Raw genomic sequence first — 26,271 nt, 5'->3', positions numbered from 1 at the left:
TGTGGAGAAATAGGAACACTTTTACACTGTTGGTGGGACTGTAAACTAGTTCAACCACTGTGGAAGACAGTGTGGCGATTCTCAAGGATCTAGAACTAGAAATACCATTTCACCCAGCGATCCCATTACTGGGGATATACCCAAAGGATTATAAATCATGCTGCTATAAGACATATGCGCACGTATGTTTATTGCGGCACTATTCACAATAGCAAAGACTTGGAACCAACCCAAATGTCCATCAATGATAGACTGGATTAAGAAAATGTGGCACATATACGCCATGGAATACTATGCAGCCATAAAAAGGATGAGTTCATGTTCTTTGTAGGGACATGGATGCAGCTGGAAACCATCATTCTCAGCAAACTATCGCAAGACCAGAAAACCAAACACTGCATGTTCTCACTCATAGGTGGGAATTGAACAGTGAGAATACTTGGACACAGGAAGGGGAACATCACACACCGGGGCCTGTTGTGGGGTGGGGGGAGCGGGGAGGGATTACATTAGGAGATATACCTAATGTAAATGACGAGTTAACGGGTGCAGCACACCAACATGGCACATGTATACAGACGTAACAAACCTGCATGTTGCGCACATGTACCCTAGAACTTAAAGTATGATTAAAAAATAAATAAATAATTAATTAATAAGTGAATTCCATATGATAATTTTTTTTTTTTGAGATGAAGTCTCACTCTGTCACCCAGGCTGGAGTGCAGTGGCATGATCTTGGATTACTGCAACCTCCCCCTCCAAGGTTTAAGTGATTCTCCTGCCTCAGCCTCCAAAGTAGCTGGGAATACAGGCATGTGCCAGCATGCCTGGCTAAGTTTGTTGTTGTTGCTTTTTTTTTTGTATTTTTAGTAGAGATGGTGTTTCATCATGTTGGCCAGGTTGGTCTCCAATGCCTGACCTCAAATGATCCACCCACCTCGGCTTCCCAAAGTGCTGGGATGACAGGCATGAGCCGTAATATTTTAGTAGGTGGCCCAAAACTGACTGTTGTTTCTCTTTTTAATTATTAAACATACCAAAAATAATGAAAAGAGTAAATTTCAAATGTCTCACTATAAAAAATGTTAGGTAAGTGGGGTGATAGATGGGTTAATGTGCTTGATTTAATCAATCCACCTTGTATACAGACATCACATCACACTGTACACCATAAACATATACAATAATGCATCCATCAAAAATAACAATAAAAACTGAAAAAGTATTAAACATACCTTGGAATCCTGATACTATTTGGACGACATCTTCATATACCATTAGAGTGGCAGAGCGTTCTGGAAGCAGGCCAAGGCTCAGAGAAGAAAATACTGCAGGAAAAATAAATGGATAGAAGGGGATTTTATATTTACTTTTAAGTGCCCACTCTAATTTTTGGGATACTTTGCAGTTTTTGTATTTTCTGATTTCAAATCAATTAATAAGATTAATTTTTAGTTAGATTAGCAACAGATCTTCAAAATGCTACAAGTGTATTGCAATGTCTCATATAACAATTACTTGCCCTATAATGGTCAACTTTTTTCATTTGTTAGAAGTTTTCTTTTTTTTTTCCTTTTTTCCGAGACAGAGTCTCGCTCTGTCGCCTAGGCTGGAATGCAGTGGCGCGATCTCAGCTCACTCTAACCTCCGCCTCCCGGGTTCAAGTGACTCTCCTGCCTCGGCCTCCCGAGTAGCTGACATTACAGGCACCTGCCACCATGTTCAGCTAAGTTTTGTATTTTTAGTAGAGACAGGGTTTCACTGTGTTGGCGAGGCTGGTCTCGAACTCCTGACCTCGTGATCCACCTGCTTCAGCCTCCCAAAGTGTTGGCATTACAGGCGTGAGCCACTGCACCCGGCCAGAAGTTTTCAGTAAAGTAACTGAGCCTCTTCACATTAGGAGTATATGAAAGTTATCACGTATACACTACATGAATTTAGAATATATAATGTTAGATGTTAACATTAAGAATGGCTTTAAAAATACGTGTCTAGGTTAATGTGTACCTCATGGTAAAAGAATATTCCTCCAACCCTGGGAAGTAATAACATGATAGAAATTGTGCTTTTCATTTTTACTTTTTTGAGACAGGGTCTCACTCTGTCACTCAGGCTGGAGTGCAGGGGCACGGTTAGAGCTCACTGCAGCCTCAACCTCCCAGGCTCAAGTATCCCTGTTGCCTTAGTCTCTCAAATAGCTGGGACCATGGGCATGCACCATGGCACCCAGCTAATTTTAAAAATTTTTTGTAGCGACGGGGTCTCCCTATGTTGCCCAGGTTAGTCTCAAACTCCTGGGCTCAAGCAATCCTTCCCATCTTTGCCCTCCAAAGTCCTGGGATTACAGGCATGAGCCACTGCACCTAGCCAAGTTATGCTATTTTAAAACTCTTGCTTAAGTACCTGGATTTCTAAAAAATTTTAGAAACCCCACACATTTCTGGGTAAAACATATGAATTTAAGAGAAAAACAAATGCATTATAGAATAATAATCATCACTCACATTACTGAACGTTTACTAACAAGCCAAACATTATCCTAAGTGCTTTAATTTCAGTAATTTATTTAAGCCTCAAAACAGCTCTATGAAGTAGGCATTATTATTATTATTTTTGAGATGGAGTTTCACTCTTGTTGCCCAGGCTGGAGTGCAAAGGTGTGATCTCGGCTCACTGCAATCTCCGCCTCCCAGGTTCAAGTGATTCTCTGGCCTCAGCCTCCTGAGTAGCTGGGATTGGAAGGCACCTGCCACCATGCCCAGCTAATTTTTTAAACAAATATTTTTAGTAGAGACAAGGTTTCACTATGTTGGCCAGGCTGGTTTCAAACTCCTGACCTCAAGTGATCCGTCTGCCTTGGCCTCCCCAAGTGCTAGGATTACAGGCATCAGCCAACATGCCCGGCACCTGAAGTAGGTATTATTAACACGCCCATTTCACAGGTAAGGAAACAGGTTTATAGATGAGGAAGTAACTCGCCCAATATCCCACAGCTAATAAATGCCAGGGCTAGGATTTAAACTCTGGAGTTCTCAACCACTCTGAGACATGGAAAAGTTGGCCTAGAGAGGTAAACGACGTTCTGGGAAAACATCAGCATCTAGAAGGTAAGTGCTAAGAAGATCAGTCACTTCACAGTGCTGGCTCTTTTTTTTTTTTTTTTGAGATGGAGTTTCGTTCTTGTTACCCGGGCTGGAGTGCAGTGGTGCAATCTTGGCTCACTGCGGCCTCTGCCTCCCATGTTCAAGCGATTCTCCTGCCTCAGCCTCCTGAGTAGCTGCAATTACAGGCGTGCATCACCATGCCTGGCTAATTGTGTATTTTTAGTAGTGATGGAGTTTCGCCATGTTGGCCAGGCTGGTCTTGAACTCCTGGCCTCAAGTGATCTGCCTGCCTTGGCCTCCCAAAGTGCCTTGGGATTACAGGCATGGGCCACCGTGCCCGGTCAAGCAGTGCTGGCTCTTAATAGTGCCATAGGGCACCAGTGAGTTGGCTGTGGATGTGACCTCTTTTCACTCATCCTCCACACAGTCAATTTATTTAGCTATCATCATATACAAGGCTCAGATCTACATCCTGGGTGGAACAGAGCAGTGTTAGAGGCAGCCTGTGCCTTCAAGAGTTATGCATTGCAAGGGGACTAGACTTGAAACAAATAGCTATATGACAAGCAGAATGGGACAGGTACCAGGAAAAAGATAAGAGTAGCACCTTGGTGATGCAGAAACAGCCTGGGAGTTCCTCGAATATTAAACACAGAGTGACCCCATGACCCAGCAATTCCACTCCTAGGTATAAACCCAAGAGAACTGAAAACCTACGTTCATACAGCAACTCACACATCAATGTTTGCAGCAGCATTATCCATAACAGCCGAAAAGTGAAGACAACACACATAAATGTCTATTGGCTGATGAATGGATAAAGTGTGGTGTTGTCTATATGAGGGAATATTATTCACCCGTGAAAGGGAAGGTGGTACTGCCACGTGCTACAATGTGGATGAATCTTGAAAACATCAGGCTGAGTGAAAGACGCCAGACACAAAAGGCCACGTATTCCAACGTTCCAGTTATATGGGATGTGCAGAATAAGCAAATCTAGAGAGACAGAGCGGAGATTAGTGGTTGCCAGGGGCTCGGATGTGTGAGAAACAGTGAGTCGGTGCTAATGGGTACGGGGTTTTAGGGGTGAGGAAATATTCTGCAATTAGTCACTGCTGCATGAGCATGTCGTAGGTAAACTATTACCAGCAATCCTTTCATCTAAGGGCACAGGGCACCTCCTGGCGAGGAGGAAAGGCCAGGATTGTCCTAGCAAATGCTGCTGGTAGGAAGCAGCACACCTCAAAACCCAGGCTAGGGTTACAATCCACACCCTCCTAAGTGAGGATGCCTGGGCCTTCCTGCTCCATTCCAGAGCTCCCGTGGCGACCGCAGACATTTACAAGGCCCTGACCACCTCTGAGCTGACCGGTGTGGGGGGCTCGGAGCTCCAAAATCACCTGTGATCATCCCCTGAGAGGTGCGTGACCATTGCAGTGTGTTTTGAAAATATTTCTCACCTAAAATATTTGGTACTTTCATATATAAGGCAGCTGCTCTGGCAAATTGTTTCTCAGACCTTATTTCCTAAAGGAGAAAAAAATGATTTCTCATTTTACTTTTTTAGACTGTTTCTTTGAATTCTAAAACACATGATTTCTTGTAACAAGCCTGGTACCGGCAGGGACTTCCCGGGGCAGAGGACAGGGACTAGGGATGCCATCAACGCAGTGCCCAGGTGGGTGGAGGCAGCAGAGAGATGGAGATCCCTGGGTAATGCTGCTTTTTTCCCATCATAGAGAGGAAGCTGATTGATGTCTGGAGGTGCTCTTCACACCAAGTAGATTTTTTTTTTTTTTGATACCTAGAGGGAAAGGAACATCTCATTCTACCCGGGACGGGCAGGAAGATTTCCTGAGGCAGAAAACAGTCTGGCTGGGCTTTATGAGATAAAAGAAAAGTTTGCCGGCTTGGTGCGGTGGCTCATGCCTGTAATCTCAGCACTTTAGGAGGCCAAGGCCGGCGGATCACAGGGTCAAGAGATCGAGACCATCCTGGCCAACATGATGAAACCCGGTCTCTGCTAAAAATACAAAAATTAGCTGAGCGTGGTGGCGGGCACCTGTAGTCCTAGCTACTTGGCAGACTGAGGCAGGAGAATCGCTTGAACTCGGGAGGTGGAAGTTGCAGTGAACCGAGATCGCGCCACTGTACTCCAGCCTGGTGACAGAGTGAGATTCCATCTCAAAACAAAAACAAAACTTAGCCGGGTGTAGTGGCGCGCACCTGTAATCCCAGCTGCTTGGGATGGTGAGGCAGGAGAATCACTTGAACCCAGGAAGCAGAGGTTGTAGTGAGCTGAGATCGCGCCACTGCACTCCAGCCTGGGTGACAGAGTGAGACTCCATCTCAAAAGAAAAAAAAAAAAAAAAGAAGACAAGTTTGCCAAGAGAACAATGCAGACAAACACAGACAGGGTAGAAGGGTAGAAATGCCAGACTCCTTCCCAGAATGACACATTGCCCAGGGTGGCCGACCATGACATACGGAAGGGGGAGGTGGCCAGGGCAGGAGGCTCTGTGTCACGTTTACTTCACCCTGAGGCCATCGAAGAATTTTAGGCAGGTACATATTTTAATACACAAACTGGACATATATGTTTTAATACATGAATGCTCAGTCATACTGTGGGTGGTCTGAGGGGTAGAACAACCTGGCTGGAGGCCATTGCCATAGTCCTGGACCATCGCTAAGGACCTGGGCCAGGGCGATGGCTGCAGAGACAGCAATAATTAAGATGGAGAATGACAGCCTTTAGTGGATGGATTGCATCTCCTATGGCTAAGTTTATTCTTGCCTGCCTGCCACAGACGGAGGGTGTTTTCCCTATGCTGGGTTCCTCCCTCTCCTCCCTTCCTTGAAAGCGAAAAAAAACCTCAAAACATCCTCCAGGAACTATTGTTAAGGATGAAAAAGGAAATGCATTTCCGGGTTTCATAAGAATGCTCATGTACACACAAGTGGTGTGCTGCACACGTGTGGGAAAGAAGGCATTTTTTAGTTTCAAATTTTCAACATATTTTAGAAGAGGCTCCCAGCTCTTCTTGCTTCCTTGTCCAGCTATCTGAAATACCAGAAGTGTTAGTCTTCACCTCCAAAAATATGCACAAAAGCAAATTGACTCTGCTTTTCACAATAGGCTAAATTTTATTGTCTAAATTTTGGAGATGCTTCCTGTTAAGTTCTAGTTAAGAGTATAACATGGTTTGGATTTGTGTCCCTGCCCAAATCTCATGTCGAATTGTAACTCCCAGTGTTGGAGGTGGGGCCTGATGGGACGTGATTGGATCGTGGGGGCAGTTTCTCATGAATGGTTTAGCACCATCTTCTGGTGCTATTCTTGTGATCGTGAGTGAGTTCTCACGAGATCTAGTTGTTTAAAGGTGTGTAGCACCTTTATCCTCTCTCTCTTCCTCCTGCTCTGGCCATGTGAAATGTCTCACTCCCCCTTTGCCTTCTGCAATGATTGGAAGCTTCCTGAAGCCTCCCCAGAAGCAAGAGATGCCATTCCTCCTGTATGTCCTCCAGAACCGTGGGCCAGTTACACCTCTTTTCTTTATAAATTACCCAGTCTCAGGTATTTCTTTATAGTGGACTAATGCAGAGTATCTTTATTATATTGAAAAGGCAAGCACAGAAAAATAATCAAAGACACGGGAAGATTCTTAGAAATTATTTAGAGCAATTAACTTGATTTTAGAAACAAACACAAACTCAGAAAGTGTTAATGGGCCAATATGTGTGGGGCCGGCCAGGGGTGGGCAGGCCCGGGATCCAGGTGTCTTCACGTCTTGTCCAAAACTCAATGAAACTTCATTATTCCCGTGACTTGACTCATTTGTAATAGTACAGATATCAGCCGGGCACAGTGGCTCACGCCTGTAATCCCAGCACTTTGGGAGGCCGAGGTAGGTGGATCACCTGAGGTCAGGAGTTCAAGACCAGCCTGGCCAACATGGCAAAACCCCATCTCCACTAAAAATACAAAATTAGCAGGGCGTGGTAGTGCGTTCCTATAATCTCAGCTACTCGGGAGGCTGAGGCAGGAGAATTGCTTGAACCTGGGAGGTGGAGATCGCAGTGAGCCAAGATCACACCACTGCACTCTAGCCTGGGTGACAGAATGAGACTCTGTCTCAAAAAATAAAAAAATAAAAAAACAGATACGATGGGAATGGTTTTTCTCAAATGACCATGTTAACAGAGTCAAAATGAATGTGATCAAAATGCAGTAGCTGCTCATTATTCACCAATTCTGTATTTGTAAACCTCCCTATTTGCTAAAGCTTATTTGTAACCCCCAGACGTATTCAGGGTCCAGCTTTTCACGTTTTTAAGCATTCTGTTGGTGATTTTGCGATTTACTTATTTATTTTTAGAGACAGTCTTGCTGTGTCACCCTGGCTGGAGTGCAGTGGCTCCATCCTAGCTCATTGCAGCCTCCACATCCTGGGTTCCAGCTCCTCTCGCCTCAGCCTCCAGAGTCACTGGGATTATAGGCGTGATTCTACCGTTTCAAATGACCCCCAGCGTAGAGCTCTCTAATATTCCTAAGCAGGAGGAGGTTGTGATTGTGCCTTATGGAGAAAACACGTGTGTTCGATCAGCTTTGTTGGGGCATGAGTTATGGTGCTACGGGCTGTGAGTTCAATGCTAATGAATCAACAATCTATGTATCAAATAAGATTTCTTTAAACAAAGACAACATAAAACAAAGGCATGTACTATTGATCAGCTCATGAAAACGCTGTGACCAGAGGCTCACAGGAACCCACCCCTGCATTTCCCTTGTAGCAGTGGTTCAGCAGTATTTGCTCACTCCATGTTTGAGGTGGCTATGGACCATAATTACTGTGAACAATGAGAATTGACTGATGGCCTTTGTGCAGCTGTTCTCCTGAAACAGGCAGAGACAGCCTAAATGTCCCTCAGTGATTTCCAGTGACTTCTCAGCATGGATGATGGGAGTGTCAAATGCTTCCTTTATTTTAATTTATTTTATTATTTTTTGAGACAGGGTCTTGTTCTGTCACCCAGGCTGGAGTGCAGTGGCACCATCTCAGCTCACTGCAGCCTCGACTCCAACGTTCCCTTGGATGTAACCTAGTAAAGGCCACCTGTCCTGTTGTGCAGGCCCTCCCGGGGTCCTGTCACAGGTCCGCTGTCCTCCACTCTCTGCTGGAGCTCATAGTTAACACTGATGATGAGCCAAACTAAACCTCTAGCCCAGATCTCTCTCTTGAACCCCAAGTTCATTTCAAACTAAAGGCCGAAAATGCTCACTTGGTGTCTCGGCGGCAATTTCAACTAAATATACCCTAAACTTAGCTTATAATCAACGACCCCGACACCCATTCCTCTCCTCCCATTTCCCCAGGCTCCATGCATCTTTGCCTAAGCCTGAAGCTTGGGAAGAGGGAGTCACAGCGGGAGGGAGGAAGGGAGGAGACTTCTTTAATCCACGACATCAGCACAGTCAACTTTGGGAAAACGTAGTGTAGCCAGTTCCCCAACTCCACAGCTTGCCCCTGCCGGGACCACCTGCTCTACCACCAGCCAAAACCTGAGGTCCAACTCACATTCCTTCTATTTCATCCTTTTCCTTCCCTCTCTGCTGTCCATTCTCCATGACCTGTTTAATATCTCTCAGGTTTGTCCCCTTTTCTTAAGAACTCTCCTAGATAATCTCCATTGTATCTATATCAAATCCACTTTCCATAGCTCACAGAGCAGTGGCCTCGAACTTTCTAAATATTTTTATTCACAGTATCTGGTGGAGGGGGAGAGGGGTTTGCTTGTTAAAATGCAAATTCCCCTCCCCATATTGAATGGTGGAGTTCTGGGATCCGTATGTTTCTATTTTATTTCATTTTATTCTTGAAGCAGGGTCTTGTTCTGTTGCCCAGGCTAGAGTGCAGTGGTGTGATCATGGCTCACTGCAGTCTCGAACTCCCAGACTCAAGCAATCCTCCCACCTCAGCCTCTTGAGTAGCTGGGACTAAAGGTGCACACCACGATGCCCGACCAATTATAACATTTTTTGTAGAGATGCAGTCTCACTATGTTGCCCAGGCTGATTTCAGACTCCTGGCCTTATGTGATCCTCCCACCGGCCAATGCCCTCTGTGTTAGAGAAAGATGAGGAACGCCTTACCAGGTAACCGGATTGGCTTCCACGGGGCAGAGTTTGGCACGTAGGCATGCTTCGAGGCGGTGACGATCAACTGACTGCCCAGCTTATATTGGAACTTGATAAAGGCGACGCCATCGGTCCCCGAGGTGCCAGAGGCGATGGAGGCCTGGTTGGTGAAGATCTCGATAAGCGCGTCTGCTACGGGCTGGTGGGTGCTGGCGTCGCTGACGTGCACCTTTAGCGTCACCTCTGGAGGTAGAGAAAGCACAAAGAACAGCTGCTGTCAATGGGAAACATCCACAGCAACTCTGGTATGACTGTGACGGGAGGTGGAAGGAGGGCTCTGTAAGGACATCTAGGTTGACATTCAAAATATGCAGTTTTTATCAGGGACATTTTTTCCTTAGAGGTCTGCTTTTTACTTCACACAATTTCCTATTTTCTTCAAAACCACAGCCTGTCCCAAACTGCTTTCTTCTTTACTCCTTCCTGCTCACATGATCAAGAGAAAAATTCTATACCTTAAGACATTGGGCAACCAACGCAACACTTCATGTGTGTGTGTGTGTGGAAACAGTTTCACTCTGTTGCACAGGCTGGAGTACAGGGGCGTGATCATGGCTCACTGCAGCCTCAACCTACTGGGCTCAACTGATCCTCCCACCTCAGCCTCCTGAGTAGCTGGGACTACAAGTGTGTGCCACCACACTGGGCTAATTTTTGCAGAGATAGGGTTTTGCCATGTTGCACAGGCTGGTTTCAAACTCCTCAGGCTCAAGCGATCTGCCCGCCTCAGCCTCCCAGAGTGCTGAGGTTACAGGTGTGCCCTACTGTGCCTGGACAACAATATTCTTTCAATGTGGTTTGGGCTACCATAATAAGGGCACAGTGGGCTGTGGTATTTAGGCGTATCTTTCTTTAGTCCTGGGAAATGTGGCAGAAGTAACCCAGGATTGTACACCGGTAATCACAAAGACTAGACTGAAAGGAAGTGAAAACTACTGTTAAAAGGGAGGACCCAAAGAGTAGAACAAGAGAAGGTTAGAAAAGAATTTAAAAAAAAAAAAAAAAAGCAAACATTTGAAAAGACAGATGAAGTCAAGTTAGGAATATTGGCAAAAACAGATCATGAAAGTGGGAAACAAACAGAATGTTACAAATTGCTAAAAAATTAAAATAGAATGGCTAACTTACATTTACTCAGGCAAGGGATAGTTATTGAACGTTTACTCTGTGCCTAGAATTGTAACTACACAGCTACAGTGAAGGAGAGGACGCCTGAGTAAACAGGGAAATACCATGGCTGAGGGGGAACAGCACGCATGGAGGCTCAGAGGCAGGAAGACGCCATGTTTCCTGGAGAAACAATGGCAGGTTCTGAAATCTGGATGGAGAGCGTGAGAGGCGTAGGAGGCTGCAGAGGCAATTAAGGCCAGATCACGCATGGCTTTATGAGCTCCCTAAAAGGATTATTATTAGTTCTAAAGGCAATGTGAAGTCACAAAAGTTTTAAGAGGGGAGTGGAGATCAAATTTATGTTATAGAAACATGTGGCTCTGGGTGAAGAATGGGCTGAGGAAGAGGTAAGGCTGGAGAATAAGCATTCAATTAAGAGGACTCTGTGATAACCCAGGACTGAGATGGTGGTAGACTAGACTCCGGTAGAACAATCACGTCAAGGGTGCTGATTTCAGAACTATGTGGGGGAGCAATTCCGATGTTCATCCTGCTCCCATAAACCCTATTTGCTTACGTAGGAAGAGAGCAGCTGATGCCTGGTGATGTATGTCCACCTCGCCACTTGCAGGCACCACGTGCCATGCTTTTTGAGCTGTCTCTGATCTGAAAGACTTGGGATAGGAAGGTGGGGCAAGGACTAGCAAAGAGGAGGGGGCCAAGGAGGCTCGTGTTCATAGCACTTTCCAGAGTGGGGCTCAGTGGAGTGCTCATCAATGAGCTGGCTGCAGGCTGGCTGGGTACAGAGCAGCCTGAGAGCGAGGATGAGGAAGGAGGGCTGAGTCATCCTTGCAGGTATTGTCCAGCGGCACACACTCTGGAGTTCTGCAATTCTCACCGGAGGTTTGAATCTCAGCTCCACTGTGTGTCAACCATGTAGCCTTAGGCAGTTTATTTATTGTCTCTAGGCCTCAGTTTTCCCATTTGCAAACTGGGAATGATAAACACGCATAGCTCAACATATAGGTAGAAACATTTAGTGTGATGCCTGGCGGAGTAAGCACCGACACAAGCTACTGCAATTGCGTCATTCCAATCATGATGATTGTAAACTTTCCAACACGGTGCTTGTGGATACCAGATTTGGGGTTCAGAGAGGAGAGTTAGAAAGAAGAAATATAAAAAACAAAAGGGACAGGTGAGACAGCCCTCTCAGAGAGTATTCATACCTTTTTTTGTTTGTTTGTTTAGATGGCGTTTCACTCGTCACCAAGGCTGGAGTGCAATGGCGTGATCTCAGCTCACTGTAACCTCTGCCTCCCGGGTTCAAGCAATTCTCCTGCCTCAGCCTCCCAAGTAGCTGGGATTACAGGCACCCACCACCATGCCCCACTAATTTTTTGTACTTTTAGTAGAGACAGGGTTTCACCATGTTGGCGAGGCTGCTCTTGAACTCCTGACGTCAGGTGATCCACCTGCCTCGGGCTCCCAAAGTGCTGGGATTACAGACGTGAGCCACCACACCTGGCCTGAGTATTGATACCTTTATATCCAGAGTTATATCCTACACTGGGGCAACCACATTGAGAAGAACTTCTTTTGGTTTGAGAATCTCCACCTTGGTAACTTGCCAACTAGCTGTCTCATGATACTAAAGCAAATTCGTACTTCAATACTGCAAATTTCAGTCAGTCATTTTTCACCCATTTTTTCCACATGCTGATTTAATACATTTCTTGTGTAGATAACCATAGACAAGAGCTAAAGAATCCCAGACATAGCCAAAGCATCTTCCTGCCTTTGAGGAGCTTTGAGCTACGGGTGTGTACCAAATAAATCTCTTAAAATGTTTTAGAAAGAACAAATAAATGCTACAGAAACCAACCTTGGCTACTTCATACTATAGGAGAAAACTAGTACCCAAAAAGGCACAAGTCAGCATCATGAAAATCAAGGATATGATATTACAGAATACATGTAGTCAATTCTCCCCAATCCAGTTGGGATGTGCACGACACACACACACACATTTTCTTCTTTCTTTTCTTTTCTTTTTTTTTTTTTTTGTGACAGAGTTTCGCCCTGTCCCTAGGCTGGAGTGCAGTGGCGCGATCTTGGCTTACTGCAACCTTTGCCTCCCAGGTTCAAGCTATTCTCCTGCCTCAGCCACTTGAGTAGCTGGGACCACAAGCGTCCGCCAGCACACCCACCTAATTTTTGTATTTTTAGTAGAGCTGGGGTTTCACCATGTTGGCTAGGATAGTCTCAATCTCTTGACCTTGTGATCTACCTGCCTTGGTCTCCCCAAGTGCTAGGATTACAGGTGTGAGCCAACGCACCCGGTTCCCCCACACACATTTTCTTATTTAATTTGGTCCTCTGTGTCCCCAAGTAGTATACTATTCCTTTTTTAAATTTTAAATTTTAATTTATTTCCATAGGTTTTAGGGGAACAGGTGGTGTTTGGTTACATGAGTAAGTTCTTTAGTGATGATTTCTGAGATTTTGGTGCACCCATCACCCAAGTAGTGTACACTGTACCCAGTGTGTAGTCTTTTATCCCTCACCCTCTTCCACCCTTTTCCCTGAGGCCCCAAAGTCCACTGTATCATTCTCATGCCTTTGCATCCTCATAACTTAGCTCCCACTCATGAGAACATACGATGTTTGGTTTTCCATTCCTGAGTTACTTCACTTAGAATAATGGTCTCCAATTCCATCCAGGTTGCTGTAAATGTAATTATTTCACTCCTTTTATGGCTGATTAGTATTCTGCAGTATATATATACCACATTTTCTTTATCCACTCATTGACTGATGGGCATTTGGGCTGGTTCCATATTTTTTGCAATTGTAAACTGTGCTGCTATAAACATGCATGTGCAAGCATCTTTTTTCACATAATAACTTTTTTTGTTCTGGGTAGGTACCACTAGTGGGACTGCTGGATAAAATGGTGGTCCCTTTTTTTTTCATAGGTTTTTGGGGAGCAGGTGGTCTTTGGTTACATAAGCAAGTTCTTTAGTGGTGATTTGTGAGATTTTGGTGCACCTATCACCCGAGCAGTATACACTGAACCCAGTGTGTAGTCTTTACCTAAGTAGTATACTAAATTATAACATAAATTAACTCATGGTGCATTAATAACCACATAGCAGAAATCCTGCATTGATGATTTATGCAATTTTATGGAAATGCAACATTTACTAACAATTGGGATTACAAGGTCTTCACTGTTTGCTGAGAAGGCAAAAACTGCTGAGATTTGAGGGAAAAAAATATGAATAAACAAAGAAAGGGGGAGTTCCACTCTAATCAATGCTCTAGATTCTACCACTTGAATTTCTTCTAATATGGGAAGCATAGTTTAAGTTCTACAATTATATACTTTAAAAGAGAGTGTTTAGTTCTTTGCTTGGTATGATCAGAGAGGACCAAATGTCAGTATGATTCGGTAATTCTTACAGCCCACAGGGGCACCATTGTTATAGAATAACACTGAGAATGGGACTCTCCGTTCAACAGCAAACAAAACTACCCCTAACTAAATGACAACCAGGGCAGCTGTCATCTGACTGGGCGAGGCATTAGTTGCTACATGACTCTCATTTATAGGAAGACCCCATAAATGGTCCCAGACCTAAATATGCCTTAGGATGCACTCTTTGCTGCTCAGTGAGTGCTGAGGACCCTGCTGAGTTGGTCACCTGAAGACTGCACTAAACCCAGACTGGGACATCCTTTTCTCACTCTATATCCTGCACATCCATCACCAAAGTCTGCTGATTTTGACTGCAAACTCTGCATCTCAAAGCAGGCCTTTCTTTTGTACCCTTGTGAACACTGCCCTATTTCCAGGCCTTCACCATCCATCACCCACACTGCTGCTCAGCCACTTTACAAAAACGGTCACCCTCTTCAGACCTGAGCCCTGAGATCCCACTGAGGCCAGAGGGAGCTATCCAATACACTCAGCTGACCTCTCCCTGTCTCCCTCAAACCCTTTGATGCGCCCCACTGTCACCTGTACCGGGGTAGCAAATTCAGCCCGGCCCTCAGGCCAAATGTGGCCTGCTGCCTGCTTTTGCATATAGTCCATGAAAATTATATGGAATTTAAATTTCAGTGTTCATAAAGTTTTATTGGAACACAGCCACGCCCCATCATTTGCATCTAGTCTATGGGCTGGTTTTGCATTACAACAGCCGACTTTAGAGGTTGCCACGGAGATCATAAGGGCTACAAAGCCTGAACTTGGTACTTTTGGCCCTTTAGAGAAAAAGGAAGGCCACGTGGCTCACGCCTGTAATCCCAGCACTTTGGGAGGCAGAGGTGGGCGGGTCACAAGGTCAGGAGTTTCGGACCAGTGTGGCCAACATAGTGAAACCCTGTCTCTACTAAAAATACAAAAATTAGCTGGGTGTGGTAGCACACGCCTGTAGTCCCAGCTACTCGGGAGGCTGAGGCGGGAGAATTGCTTGAACCCAGGAGGCAGAAGCTGCAGTAAGCCCAGACCGCACCATTGCATTCCAGCCTGGGTGACAGAGTGAAAAAACAAACAAACAAACAAACAAAAAAAAGTCGTCACACTCAAGGGACAGGATCCATCCCAGAAGCCTCCTGTCCTGCACCAGCTGCCCCACCTGAACCCACGCCCTGCCCTCGGCTCCTCCTTCCTGTGCCTTCCTGCCACAGCTCCTTGCCTTTGAAGGCAATGTCTTTCTACACTTCCCTTCCATGTTGCTGATTCCTCTTTTTCCTTTAAAAGGTCGTAGTAAGGTGGATTCAAGAAAGTGCTCCGGCCGGACTCAGCAACCCTGCATTCCCCTGGAGCTCTCCAGACACATGGTCTCTGTTTCTTGTCCATTTCCATTTCCATTTCTGTCTGTTTCACCTTGGGCCAACTGTAGGGGTATATGACGGAGACCAGACCCCTGACCTTCACGAGCTTTAGCTTTAGAGATTAAATACATACCGAAGTGTCATTCTGAACTGGAAGAAGTGCCTCGGGGAAAACTGGGTGACATAAGGCAGAACAGGGTACCTATTTTCAACTCGGTGGTCAACTTTCAACTCCTTCTTGAGGAGGCATCATTTTAGCTTAGGCCTGGAAGAGATACAGGGACCAGCCAGGCAAAGGGGCATCCTGAGATGAGAACGACCAGGTTGTTCACCACTGAATTAAAACCCCCATGCAGAGAGCTTAGTGCAGGGGCCCTTGTGCCTGAAGATGAGGGGTCTGGGCCACCCATGTACTGCTGTTTTGTTTGTTTAGAGTCATAGCTCACTACAGGCTTGACCTCCCAGGCTCAAGCGATCCTCCCACCTCAGCATCCCAAGTCGCTGGGACCACAGGCATGCACCACCACATCCAGCTAATTGTTGTATTTTTGTAGAGACGGGGTTTTGCCCTGTTGCCCAGGCTGGTCTCAGACTCCTGGGCTCAAGCAATCCTCCTGCCTCAGTCTCCCAAAGTGATGGGATTGTAGGCATGAGCCACCACGTCCAGCCATACCGCTATTTTACAGTGTCTGGGGTGGCCCATGAACCCTTCGAGAACAGGGCCTCATTTTTTAAAAATTCAATTTATAACCGTAAGTCCTAGCTGATACCTAGAGCCAGCAGGTGGTCAATAAAAGGTTGCAAAATGAATGCTGGGGTGAAACTAACCATCTCTTAACACAACACTACCTGAGATAGGGGTCATTAGCCACATGTGAGCATATACACTTGTTTAAATTAATGAAAATGAAATTAATTTAAAAATCGAGCTCCTATGTAACACTACGCTCATTGTAAGCGCTCAACAGCCACAACTGGCTAGTGGTTCCTGCATCAGAGAGTGCAGACTGGATATTTCTATCACTGCAGAAAGTTCCTTTGGACAATTCTGATCTCCGAATCTGAGTCAAGAAATCCATGGTATCCAAATGGCTCAAGGAACTCCCAAGGAAAATCTATCTGAGCGTGACTCTGAAGTGGTGTCTTCGCAGCCCTTGTGGGTCAGACCTTCACTCAAGTCCTTCAGTGGCTTAAAAGGCCCTGTGTGACCTCTTCCCACCCCTCCTCCCCAGCTATATCACCTCCCGCCCTCACTTGCTACTTTCCCCATTCAGGGACTTGCAGGGAGGCCAGGTACGGTGAACACGCTCTGCTCCGATTGTGCCCTGGCCTGGTGCAGACTCCCCCAGACGCTCATCCATGCAGCTGAGACCCACACCTCCCTGTCTTTGCTTCAGTACCACCTCCTCGATGAGGCCATCCTATCACTGATTACTCTTTTGTAAACATTTTCAATGTGGAAATTCTAGAATGCATATATTTTAGTCTGTTTAGCCTGCTATAACAAAATCCCATAAACTGGGAAGCTGATAAACAATAGAAATGTATATCTCAAGTTCAGGTAGCTGGTTAGTCCAGCGTTAGGGCAGATGAGGTATCTGGTGACGGCTCACCTTTTCACTGCATCCTCACGTGGTGGAAGGGATGAGGGGGCTCTCTGGGGTCTCTTAACCACACTAATCCCATGCACAAGGGCTCTCCCCTCATGACCTGATCTCCTCCCAAAAGACCCCCCACCTCCTAATACCTTCACCTTGGAGGTTAAGATTTCCATATATGAACTTGAGGGGAAAACAAACATCCAGAACACAGAAACATAAAAGTAGAAAGAACAGTACAAAGACCCTCCTCCCAAACCCGTCCTGATAAGAAGTTTCAAATAGTGTCATCTTTCTACCATTCTTTCCTTCACGCATTGCTCCCTCCATCCCACTTTTTTGCTGGAACATTTTCAAGCAAATTCCAGATGTTATATTAGGTTATATTATTTCCCTGTAAATTTTTTGTTGTTGTTGTTTCTTGAGACAGGATCTGGCTCTGTTACCCAGGCTGGAGTGCAGTGGCACGATCTTGGCTCACTGTAACTTCCCCAACCCGGGCTCAAATGATCCTCCCACCTCAGCCTCCCAAGTAGGTGGGATTACAGGGACACGCCACCACCAAGCCAGGCTAATTTTTTGTATTTTTTAGTAGAGACGCGGGTTTTGCCACATTGCCTAGGCTGGTCTTGAACTCCTGGACTCAAGCAATCTGCCTGTCTCGTTCTTCCAACATGCTGGGATTACAGGGGTGAGCCACTGCACCCAACCACCATAAATATTCCCACTTAAAACAGAAAAGGATTTTTTAAAAAACTACCACCAAAGCACAATTATCATGCCTAATTAAATAATAATCTCCTTATATCATCTAATACCCAGCACATACTCAATTTTTTTGATTGCCTAAAAACATTTTTAAAATAATTCTTACTATTCTGTCTAAAATGTCAACCCCAACCCCACCGCAAACTTCTGATATTCTCCTGCTCTGCTTTTGCTGTTTATGCATGACATTGATCGATTATAACATGCTCATCACTTACACGTTTATTAAACATTAAACACTACCAGATGGAAACTCTGAGACAGTTATTTTGTGTTTCTGTTTTCTTCTCCATTCATGCATCCTAAGCATATAGAATAGTATCTGGCACACAGTAGGCACCTAATGTAGATGCTGAATTAATCTCTAAAACGAGTAGGCATTTCTGGGTATCTTCTGATCCATGGCCTAAGTATTCCTGTGTTTTGTTATTGTTCCATTTATGTCTTATAACTACTTTAAAAATAGATACTACAGCGATCCATTTGAAAAGTATTAATCAATCCAGATAACTAACTGTAAATGATCAGAAAATATTTATTGACCAGCTACTATATGCTTAGCATGATACCAGGTACTGCAGGGAGATTAAAAAAGAAGAAAAAAAGACATGGCTCCTGTTTTTAAGTAGTTTACAGTTTTGTGGGAAGGAAAGATCAACACATGTGCCAGAAAGCAGAAAGAATGAAACTGGCTAGGAATCTGTAAAAAAAAAAAATATATATATATATATATATGTGTGTGTGTGTGTGTGTGTGTGTGTGTGTGTGTATATATGTGTGTGTATATATATATATAGAGAGAGAGAGAGAGAGAGAGAAAGAGAGCAAAGATGAGGTTAATCTGATCTGGAGTTTCCATGCAAAAACAGAATCAAAGACACAAACAAGATCTGAACACATTCATAGAGGTGGGAGGGATCATCAAAAGATTTAAGGAAGGGTATGGTGTGAACACTGATACTAGGAAAGGGTTGTGGCTATCTGGGTACGCGCCGCATGCAAACTGGCCCTGATTGTGGTTTACGGAGGTCAGGGAGGAATGCTTCTTGGAACAGATGAAATTGAAGCTGGTGCTGGAAGGGTGGGTACCACAGGCAGATGAGTTTTTGTGGCATCTTCTGAAATAGTCTTCCTCCCTTTGAGGAATTCCAGATGCTCATTTTCCCAGCCTCCCCTGTAGCTAAGAAGGAGCAAAAATGGGCTGTGGTTCTGCTAAGCTGTGGCTCTGCTCATTCTGGTTGGCAGAATTTGATGTGGAAGTCAGCAGCATGAAGAAGCGGGGCTTTTTTCTGGTCAAAGGGACCACAGAGGAGGCATCTGGTTGGGGGCAGCAGGGGTGCTCCCGGAAGAGTCACACCACACAGCTCAGATACTGTTCTGGCTGTGAGCCTCCTCCTCCCACAAGTTCTGTGCACTACCCAAAAGCTGTAATAAATGTCTTTTCTCATTAAACCAGCTAGATGGGCAGTGCTGCTTGCCCTGCTCGGGTTCTGTGCTATCCCGGCATGATTCTATCGAGCTGGGGACCATCTCTTTGAAACTGCACCTCACGGCTCTCCTTCCACCCTGCACCTTCCTTCTCCGTACCCACCATGGGCTCCAGTTCTGCCTGACTGCCCAAGGTGGCGGACCCTGGGAGTTTGTGCTCACACCTCTTCTCGCTACGCACTCTCATCCATGAATTTATTTCGCCATCAGGAATTCAGCCATCGCCTCTAGCATATTCTCCAATTTTTATCAGCCAAGTGCAGAGCCAAGAAGGAAGAAATGAGCGCTCGGGAATTCTTCCCCTACCACGATTCAGAGCTCCTCGGCTCTTGGCAAACATAAAGACTGTGGTTCTGTGGGCACAAACTGGTCCATTTTAAGTAGTACAAAGAGCATCTGCTTTGTGGGTAGAAAACTAAACATCATCTTTTAGTCCAGCATTATCTTTTAGTCATTTCCTTTCTAACTGCCACAGATTTAGAACTAAATGCAACAAGGCTGTTTCCAATTGTTGGCTTGGGAGGAGGAGCCTCTAACTAGCGAGTTAAGAGTGAACAAGAGGAAGGAATTAGGGTGCATAATTTACAGGCACATGGAAGAATCTCCCTGTCAGTATTTGACAAAACTGCCAGCAAACACTGAGAGACCATGGGAAGGCATGCCTTGTTTTTTGTTTCTGTTTTGTTTTGTTTTTTGAGATGGAGTTTTGCTCTTGTTGCCCAGGCTGGAGTGCAGTGGCTTAATCTCGGCTCACTGCAACCTCCACCTCCTGGGTTCAAACGATTCTCTTGCCTCAGCCTCCTAAGTAACTGGATTACAGGCACCTGCCACCATGCCCAGCTAATTTTTTTTTTTTTTTTTGTAAGGTAGAGATGGGGGTTTCACTATGTTGGCCAGGCTGGTCTTGAACTCCTGACCTCAGGTGATCTACCGGCCTCGGCCTCCCAAAGTCCTAGGATTATAGGCGTGAGCCACCACGCCCGGCCAGCATGCCTTGCTTTTAATTCCCACTTCGTCAAATAATAATGCATACTTTTCGTTATTTTTCTATAAATGATAGGATGCATTTATTTTACAACTTTGCCTCCAAACTCCAAAACATGTACTATTCCAAAACATAAAATCTTCTGTGGTTTTTCTGGGACCAGAGCTGGGAGTACAACTTCCACCTGCTTTCTGCACAGTCTGCCCTTCTCATTTCTCATATCTATTCTAACAAACTCTGGCTCTGTCTTAAAAGGGAAAGTAAAGTTTGTGGGCTCCATTTTAAAAATGCGTTTGTTTCGCTTGTTTGTTTCCGTGAAGTTTTTGGCTTCCTCTAAGCGCTTTTCATTCCCTTCTCTATTTCCTCAAATTGGCCTTTGTTCTGGGATTTTCATTTTTTCTTTCCTTTTGGTTTTTAGAGCTGTCGGTTTCCACAGCAACCCACCCTAGTAGTGGGGAACCCGGCATTTTATGGGTTGGCCACTGCGTCTGGGTAGAAGAAGGGTCCATTCCCACGGAGCAGGCCACGCAAATGCTCTCACCCCAAGTAGCCCAGCACCAGGGAGGCCAGCTGAAAAGGAATCACTCTCCTTAGCACCATGATTAGCTATGTTTAACCCCAATTTAGGGAGTTACAATGGCTCTTCATCTCAATAAAACACCAGAAAACGGCTTGATCACTTAAAAACGTTTTCCAAATAAGAGGTTATTGTAAAAATGTTACCTGACCTTTGAGCTACCAGGTTTTGCCCCATGTTACTTGGTGCTAGAATTTTACAATATCAGCATGTGCATTGAATTTCCATGTCTTTATAACGCATGTTCCAGGATATCTAATGCATGAAGGGGTGGTTTTCTATCTCTATTTCTTTCATAAACGTAAGAGGTTTTACTTTGTAATCTGATGAAATCAGGATGCACTCTGTTACACTAGAGTTTTCGTGTAATTTTTTTCCAGAGTCACACAGTGCACATGCGGCTTGTATTGTTCTATTTTATTTTCTACCCCAAATTTAGCCAATCATGTCCTCCAAGCAAATTATATTTATATATTTTAAAGACTGGTATAATCTATATGTTATGTAACATGTAACAGATTATTTAATATGTATCTCATAATATATACTTTATTAATCTATAATACATCTCGATAAGAATCTGTTACAACTTGTACATCCCAGGACTCCCTGACAAGCCATTTCTAGCTGCACTAAAGCATTTGGCAATCCTTGCGTTTAATTCTGAAAACAACATTCAGTTTGATGTCCTGCAAAGATCAAAACTTCTGTCACCCAGAAGAGAAAGGACCATGCCGGCATACTTCAGAGAGACGAATACGCTGGGCACTAGAAACCCCCCTAGCTCCCCGGGCCCCCTCTCCACATGGGTACCTTTCACTCTGGATTGTACCAAGAGATCCCCTGAACCTCTCTATGGATCTGTGGCCCCAGTGTCTGATACAGAATTCCCACCTATGTGGGGTTCTTTTTTTGAAACATGTTCCTTAAATTTCAGTGGAGGATTATAGTCTCTAGACATCCATTTGAATGACCTCATTGGAGACGCATGGAAGTTCAGCAATTAAAGAGATCACGCTAGAGATATTTAGACGTACCACTGATGTGCCTTATACTGTGTTCTATCATCGCGGGCAACTGACGCTTATGCTAAACCTCATGAAATGGCAGCTTCAGTTTGAAATAGGATGAGAGGAGATCACAGTAGAGTGCTATTTACACTGGTGGCTCCTACCGGCTGCCCATCCTCTGAAGGGCATGTATTTAGAGCTTCCTTCTCTATTCCTGAACCTGGTACAAAATGAGGTTTTCTAGGGCTGGTTCCATATGCATGGGCTGGTTCCATATGCATGTAATGCTAGAAGCGCAACTATAAAATAGCTATGTTCTTGCAACTAATCAAGGGTTATTTAGGTAAATATGCCAGGATAATTTGAAAACTGTTGCTGGACGTATCTGCTCCAACTGTACAATTTACACATACAACAAAGTGTTTACAAGCAAAATTAATGTTCACAAGCAAAATTAACAGAATGTTCCTAAATCTCATCTAAAAAAGTTATCTCATGAGATATACATCTGACAGCAAACTCCCAGTCTTCTTCTTTTTCTTTTTCTTTTTTGAGACAGAGTTTCACTCTTGTCACCCAGACTGGCGTTCAATGGCACAATCTTGGCTCTCTGCAACCTGCAACCTTCACCTCCTAGGTTCAAGCAATTCTCCTGTCTCAGCCTCCCCAGTAGCTGGGATTCCAGGTGCCTGCCACCACACCTGGCTAATTTTGTATTTTTAGTAGAGATGGGGTTTCCCCATGTTGGCCAGTCTGGTCTCAAACTCCTGACCTCAGGTGATCTGCCTGCCTCGGCCTCCCAAAGTGCTGGGATTACAGACATGAGCCACCATCCCCGGCCATGAATTAACCAATCTTCTTGATGTAGTATCAGAAATACTTAGATGTAGCTTTAAAGGACTATATGAAAATAGGATTATTGTACTTATCTCGGGAAACTTCTCCAAAATACTCAAACCAATTTAAAATAGAAGAATGTAACTGTTCAAAAGAAATAAGAATCAAAGCACCAAAACGACGCTACATATGGCTCCAAAAAACAAAAGCATAAGTCATAGTTCCAACTTTTAAGAACTTTTCCATAAAAAGCAATGCATACCCATAAAGCTAATATCCTTACTTTTTTCAGACACAGTAAAGTATCTAGTGACTATATCATGGAAATGTAAATATGGTAAATGTGTTTACCCTGCTCTACTGAACAAGAAAATGATGGTGATGCAACACCGTGGAGATCAGAGGACCCACAAGGATTTCTAAAGAAATCACCACAACAAGCCACCCCAACATGTTTCTGTTTTGTTGGTATTTTATTTACTTATTTGTTTTGGGACACAGTCTCACCGTGTCACCCAGGCTGGAGTGCAGTGGCATGATCTCGGCTCACTGCAACCTCCACCTCCCAGGTTCAAGCGATGCTCCTGCCTCAGCCTCCTGGGTAGCTGGGACTACAGGCACGCACCACCACGCCTGGTGAATTTTTGTATTTTTAGTGGAGACGGAGTTTCGCCATGTTGGTCAGGCTGGTCTCAAACTCCTAACCTAAGGTGATCCGCTTGCTTCAGCCTTCCAAAGTGCTGGGATTACAGGTGTGAGCCACTGCACCAGGCCAGTTTTGTTGGTGTTTTACATTTTTCATGAAGGCACAAAGTCCCCTTGTGAGACTCTGGAAGAATCTGGGAACTGCTAAGGTAATGAGCAGTATTAAGCATGTCTATGAAATTAATGTACACACCTTAGCCAAGCTTCAAAGATCTGTTGGAAGGCACCAGTGGAACGGTTGCCAAGGCAACCTAACCTGGCTGGGGAAAGATTCTCTGTGTGTCTTGGGTGTTTCCAGATCTGTCTTTATCTACAGATATGCATTTACAGTTTTTTTTTTTTAATTTTTTAATTTTTATTTATTTTTTTGTCTAGGGCTGTCACAAGAGTAAAATTACATACTTGTTTTGAAAAAGCAGCTTTAAGATGATGATGATGATTTTTAGCAAGTCATTTCTCTCTCTGGGAAGAGATCAGTTAGAAAGCGCTATGTGGGAGCCAGTAGTGAAGAAATTGACTCACTAATTATTTCAGAATTAAAAAAAAAATGGGCTGGGCGCGGTGGCTCACGCCTGTAATCCTACCACTTTGGGAGGCCGAGGCGGGCGGATCACGAGGTCAGGAAATCGAGACCATCCTGGCTAACACGATGAAACCCTGTCTCTACTAAAAATACAAAAAAAATTAGCCAGGCATGGTGACAGGCGCTTGTAGTCTCAGCTACTTGGGAGGCTGAGGTAGGAGAATGGCGTGAACCCGGGAGGTGGAGCTTGTAGTGAGCCAAGATCATGCCACTGCACTCCAGCCTGGGCAACAGAGCGAGACTCAGTCTCAAAAAACAAAAAGGGACAAAAAAGGCAAGCTGAAGGGGCTTGCTGAAAAACTATGAATGGCCTAAGTGTGTGATGCTCTCTAACACTTGAAGTATTACAAAACAAGATAAAGGTCCCTGGAGCAGCTGAAGTCAGTGCAGTGCTTAAATCATACACATATGGGCTTATCTTTTCCAAGAAAGATATTAAACAGGCTACAGTGAAGCTATTATTGAAGTTTTCTTTTCTGTTTCAGATGAAGCTGAAATATTTCAAGGCACTTTAGCATTTACATTACAAATATTCCTCCTGGGGTCTGTGCACAGAATGCACATTTCACGACTGCATGGTCTGGGGCTGGTTTCTAGGCTCCTCACTTAACCAGTCATGTGGTCTTGGCCAAGTTCACAGCCTTCTTGACCTGTCATTTCTGTGTCCAGAAAATATGGATACCAACTGTCTTGAAAACACCGTAAGATTGGTGGGTGGACTGCCTGGTGGTGACTTTGTAAGGTATCTGCTGGCAACAAAAGTATTCCAGATCTTTCCCCACTTGCAAGCATTCCACTAACTTTATTTGGTGAAACAAAATCTCCAAAGCACCCTTTCCCCCCAAAAGCTTCTCAATTAAGAAAGCCCCCTCTGCAACAAAAAAAAAAAAAAAAGAAAAAGAAAAATATAGTTTGTGCAGGGCTTTGGACTGACAACCTAGAGTTGATGGTCATCTCTGCCCCTTCTGGCTTACTGCTCTTAAGCAGAGTTTTCTCATCTGTAAGAAATGGGGTAATGGCCCTGCCATAATAATCTCAGAGCTGTAGTGAGATCACAAGGGTACAGCGCTTCCCACACACTGCAGCTGTGCACAGTGAGAACTTAATCACTGCTAGCCATTTTTATAATTAGCCGATTGTTTCCCAACATTTGACTCTTGAATGAGGATCACCAAGGGTCTACAGAAAGTTTACAAAAGACCTCCTGAGAAAGCTCATGGAAGGATCTGACCATGCCTGGCTATGGTTCTTGGAAGATACTTTTTTTCTCTCTCTCATACCCACTGTGGACAATTCCCAAGGACATGGAGAGCTGGAGGAACGGCAGAAGCCATTGGCAAGACAATTCTCCATGGGTCTCTTAAGTACTTCTTTACATATTGTGGGCAAGATACTGACTGTGCTCTCTGTTCTGAGCTGTCTCTTCAAGGATGTTTCTGTTTTTGAGACGGAGTCTGGCTCTGTTGCCTAGGCTGGAGGGCAGTGACGCGATCTCGGCTCACTACAACCTCTGTCTTCTTGGTTCAAGCAATTTTCCTGCCTCAGCCTCTCAAGTAGCTGGAATTACAGGCAGCCCCCACACCCAGCTATTTTTTTTTTTTTTTTTGTATTTTTAGTAGAGACAGGGTTTTGCCATGTTGGCCAGGCTGGTCTTGAGCTCCTGACCTCAGGTAATCCACCCGCCTTGGCCTCCCAAAGTGCTGGGATTACAGGCATGAACCACCGCACCCAGCCCTCTTCAAGGATGTTTCCTTAGTGAACAGCTATGCAAGACAAAGAGGTGTCTCCCTCTAGAGCAAAGAGTAGGTATGCTTGGTGCCTCTTGGAAAAGATATGGGTCCCTGAAGCTCAGGGTTTCTCTCCTATAAAGTAAGCCGTTGCATGTGCAGGTATCCTCTGGCCCTCTTTGCATTGCTCCTGTGGGAAATGGGGTTCGGGGAACTGGAGCAAGAATGCTGACACTCTGCCTACTACTGCTGCTGTGAGTAATAAACATCCCTTATCTCTGACCAGGAAGTATCATGTCTCCACCAACTTCTATCAAACCGTGCTAGGCTGGCTCATTAGCTTCCAAGCTCGGCAGAATCTCAGACTTTTCATAATTCTTGGGTCACTAATGAACCCATGGAACTATAGGCAGTATGAAGACATTTAGGCAGGAAAGGAGTGGACTAGGGTCCTACAGAAGAAATAGGGGAGTCAGAGAAGAAAAAAAGAGATAAGACAGTCTCAATTTTTGGGTAATGTCTTTTTGTTTAAAGAAGTGGGTTTTCGAATTCTTATATCATCCTGTGCTGGGGATGGCCAAGATTGCTCATTTCCCTTAGTAAATTCTACCTATTCCTGCTCTTTACACCCCACTTAGACTCCCGCCTGCCAGCCGCACAGCTCCATTAGTTTAACGTGTTGTTCTTGGCCAGGTGTGGTGGCTTACACCTGTAATCCCTGCATTTCGGGAGGCC

The 26,271-nt window shown here is 44.7% G+C and overlaps 1 protein-coding gene across 1 annotated transcript in view; it reads right to left on the bottom strand.

Annotated features, from left to right (window-relative positions):
- The window catches only part of FAM171A1 (family with sequence similarity 171 member A1), a 142,035-nt gene that overhangs the window by 50,934 nt on the left and 64,830 nt on the right, over positions 1-26,271 (bottom strand). The window contains exons 2-3 of the mRNA XM_031652475.1: positions 9,262-9,489; positions 1,239-1,331 (exon numbers count right to left, since the gene is read on the bottom strand). Coding sequence (XP_031508335.1) covers positions 1,239-1,331; positions 9,262-9,489 — 321 coding nt within the window. The remainder of the gene's footprint in view (positions 1-1,238; positions 1,332-9,261; positions 9,490-26,271) is intronic.

Source organism: Papio anubis, chromosome 11, assembly GCF_008728515.1.
Source record: "Papio anubis isolate 15944 chromosome 11, Panubis1.0, whole genome shotgun sequence".
Taxonomy (NCBI): Eukaryota; Metazoa; Chordata; class Mammalia; order Primates; family Cercopithecidae; genus Papio; species Papio anubis.
The sequence above is the reverse complement of the archived record's forward strand: the minus strand, read 5'-3'. Positions and strand labels throughout refer to the sequence as shown.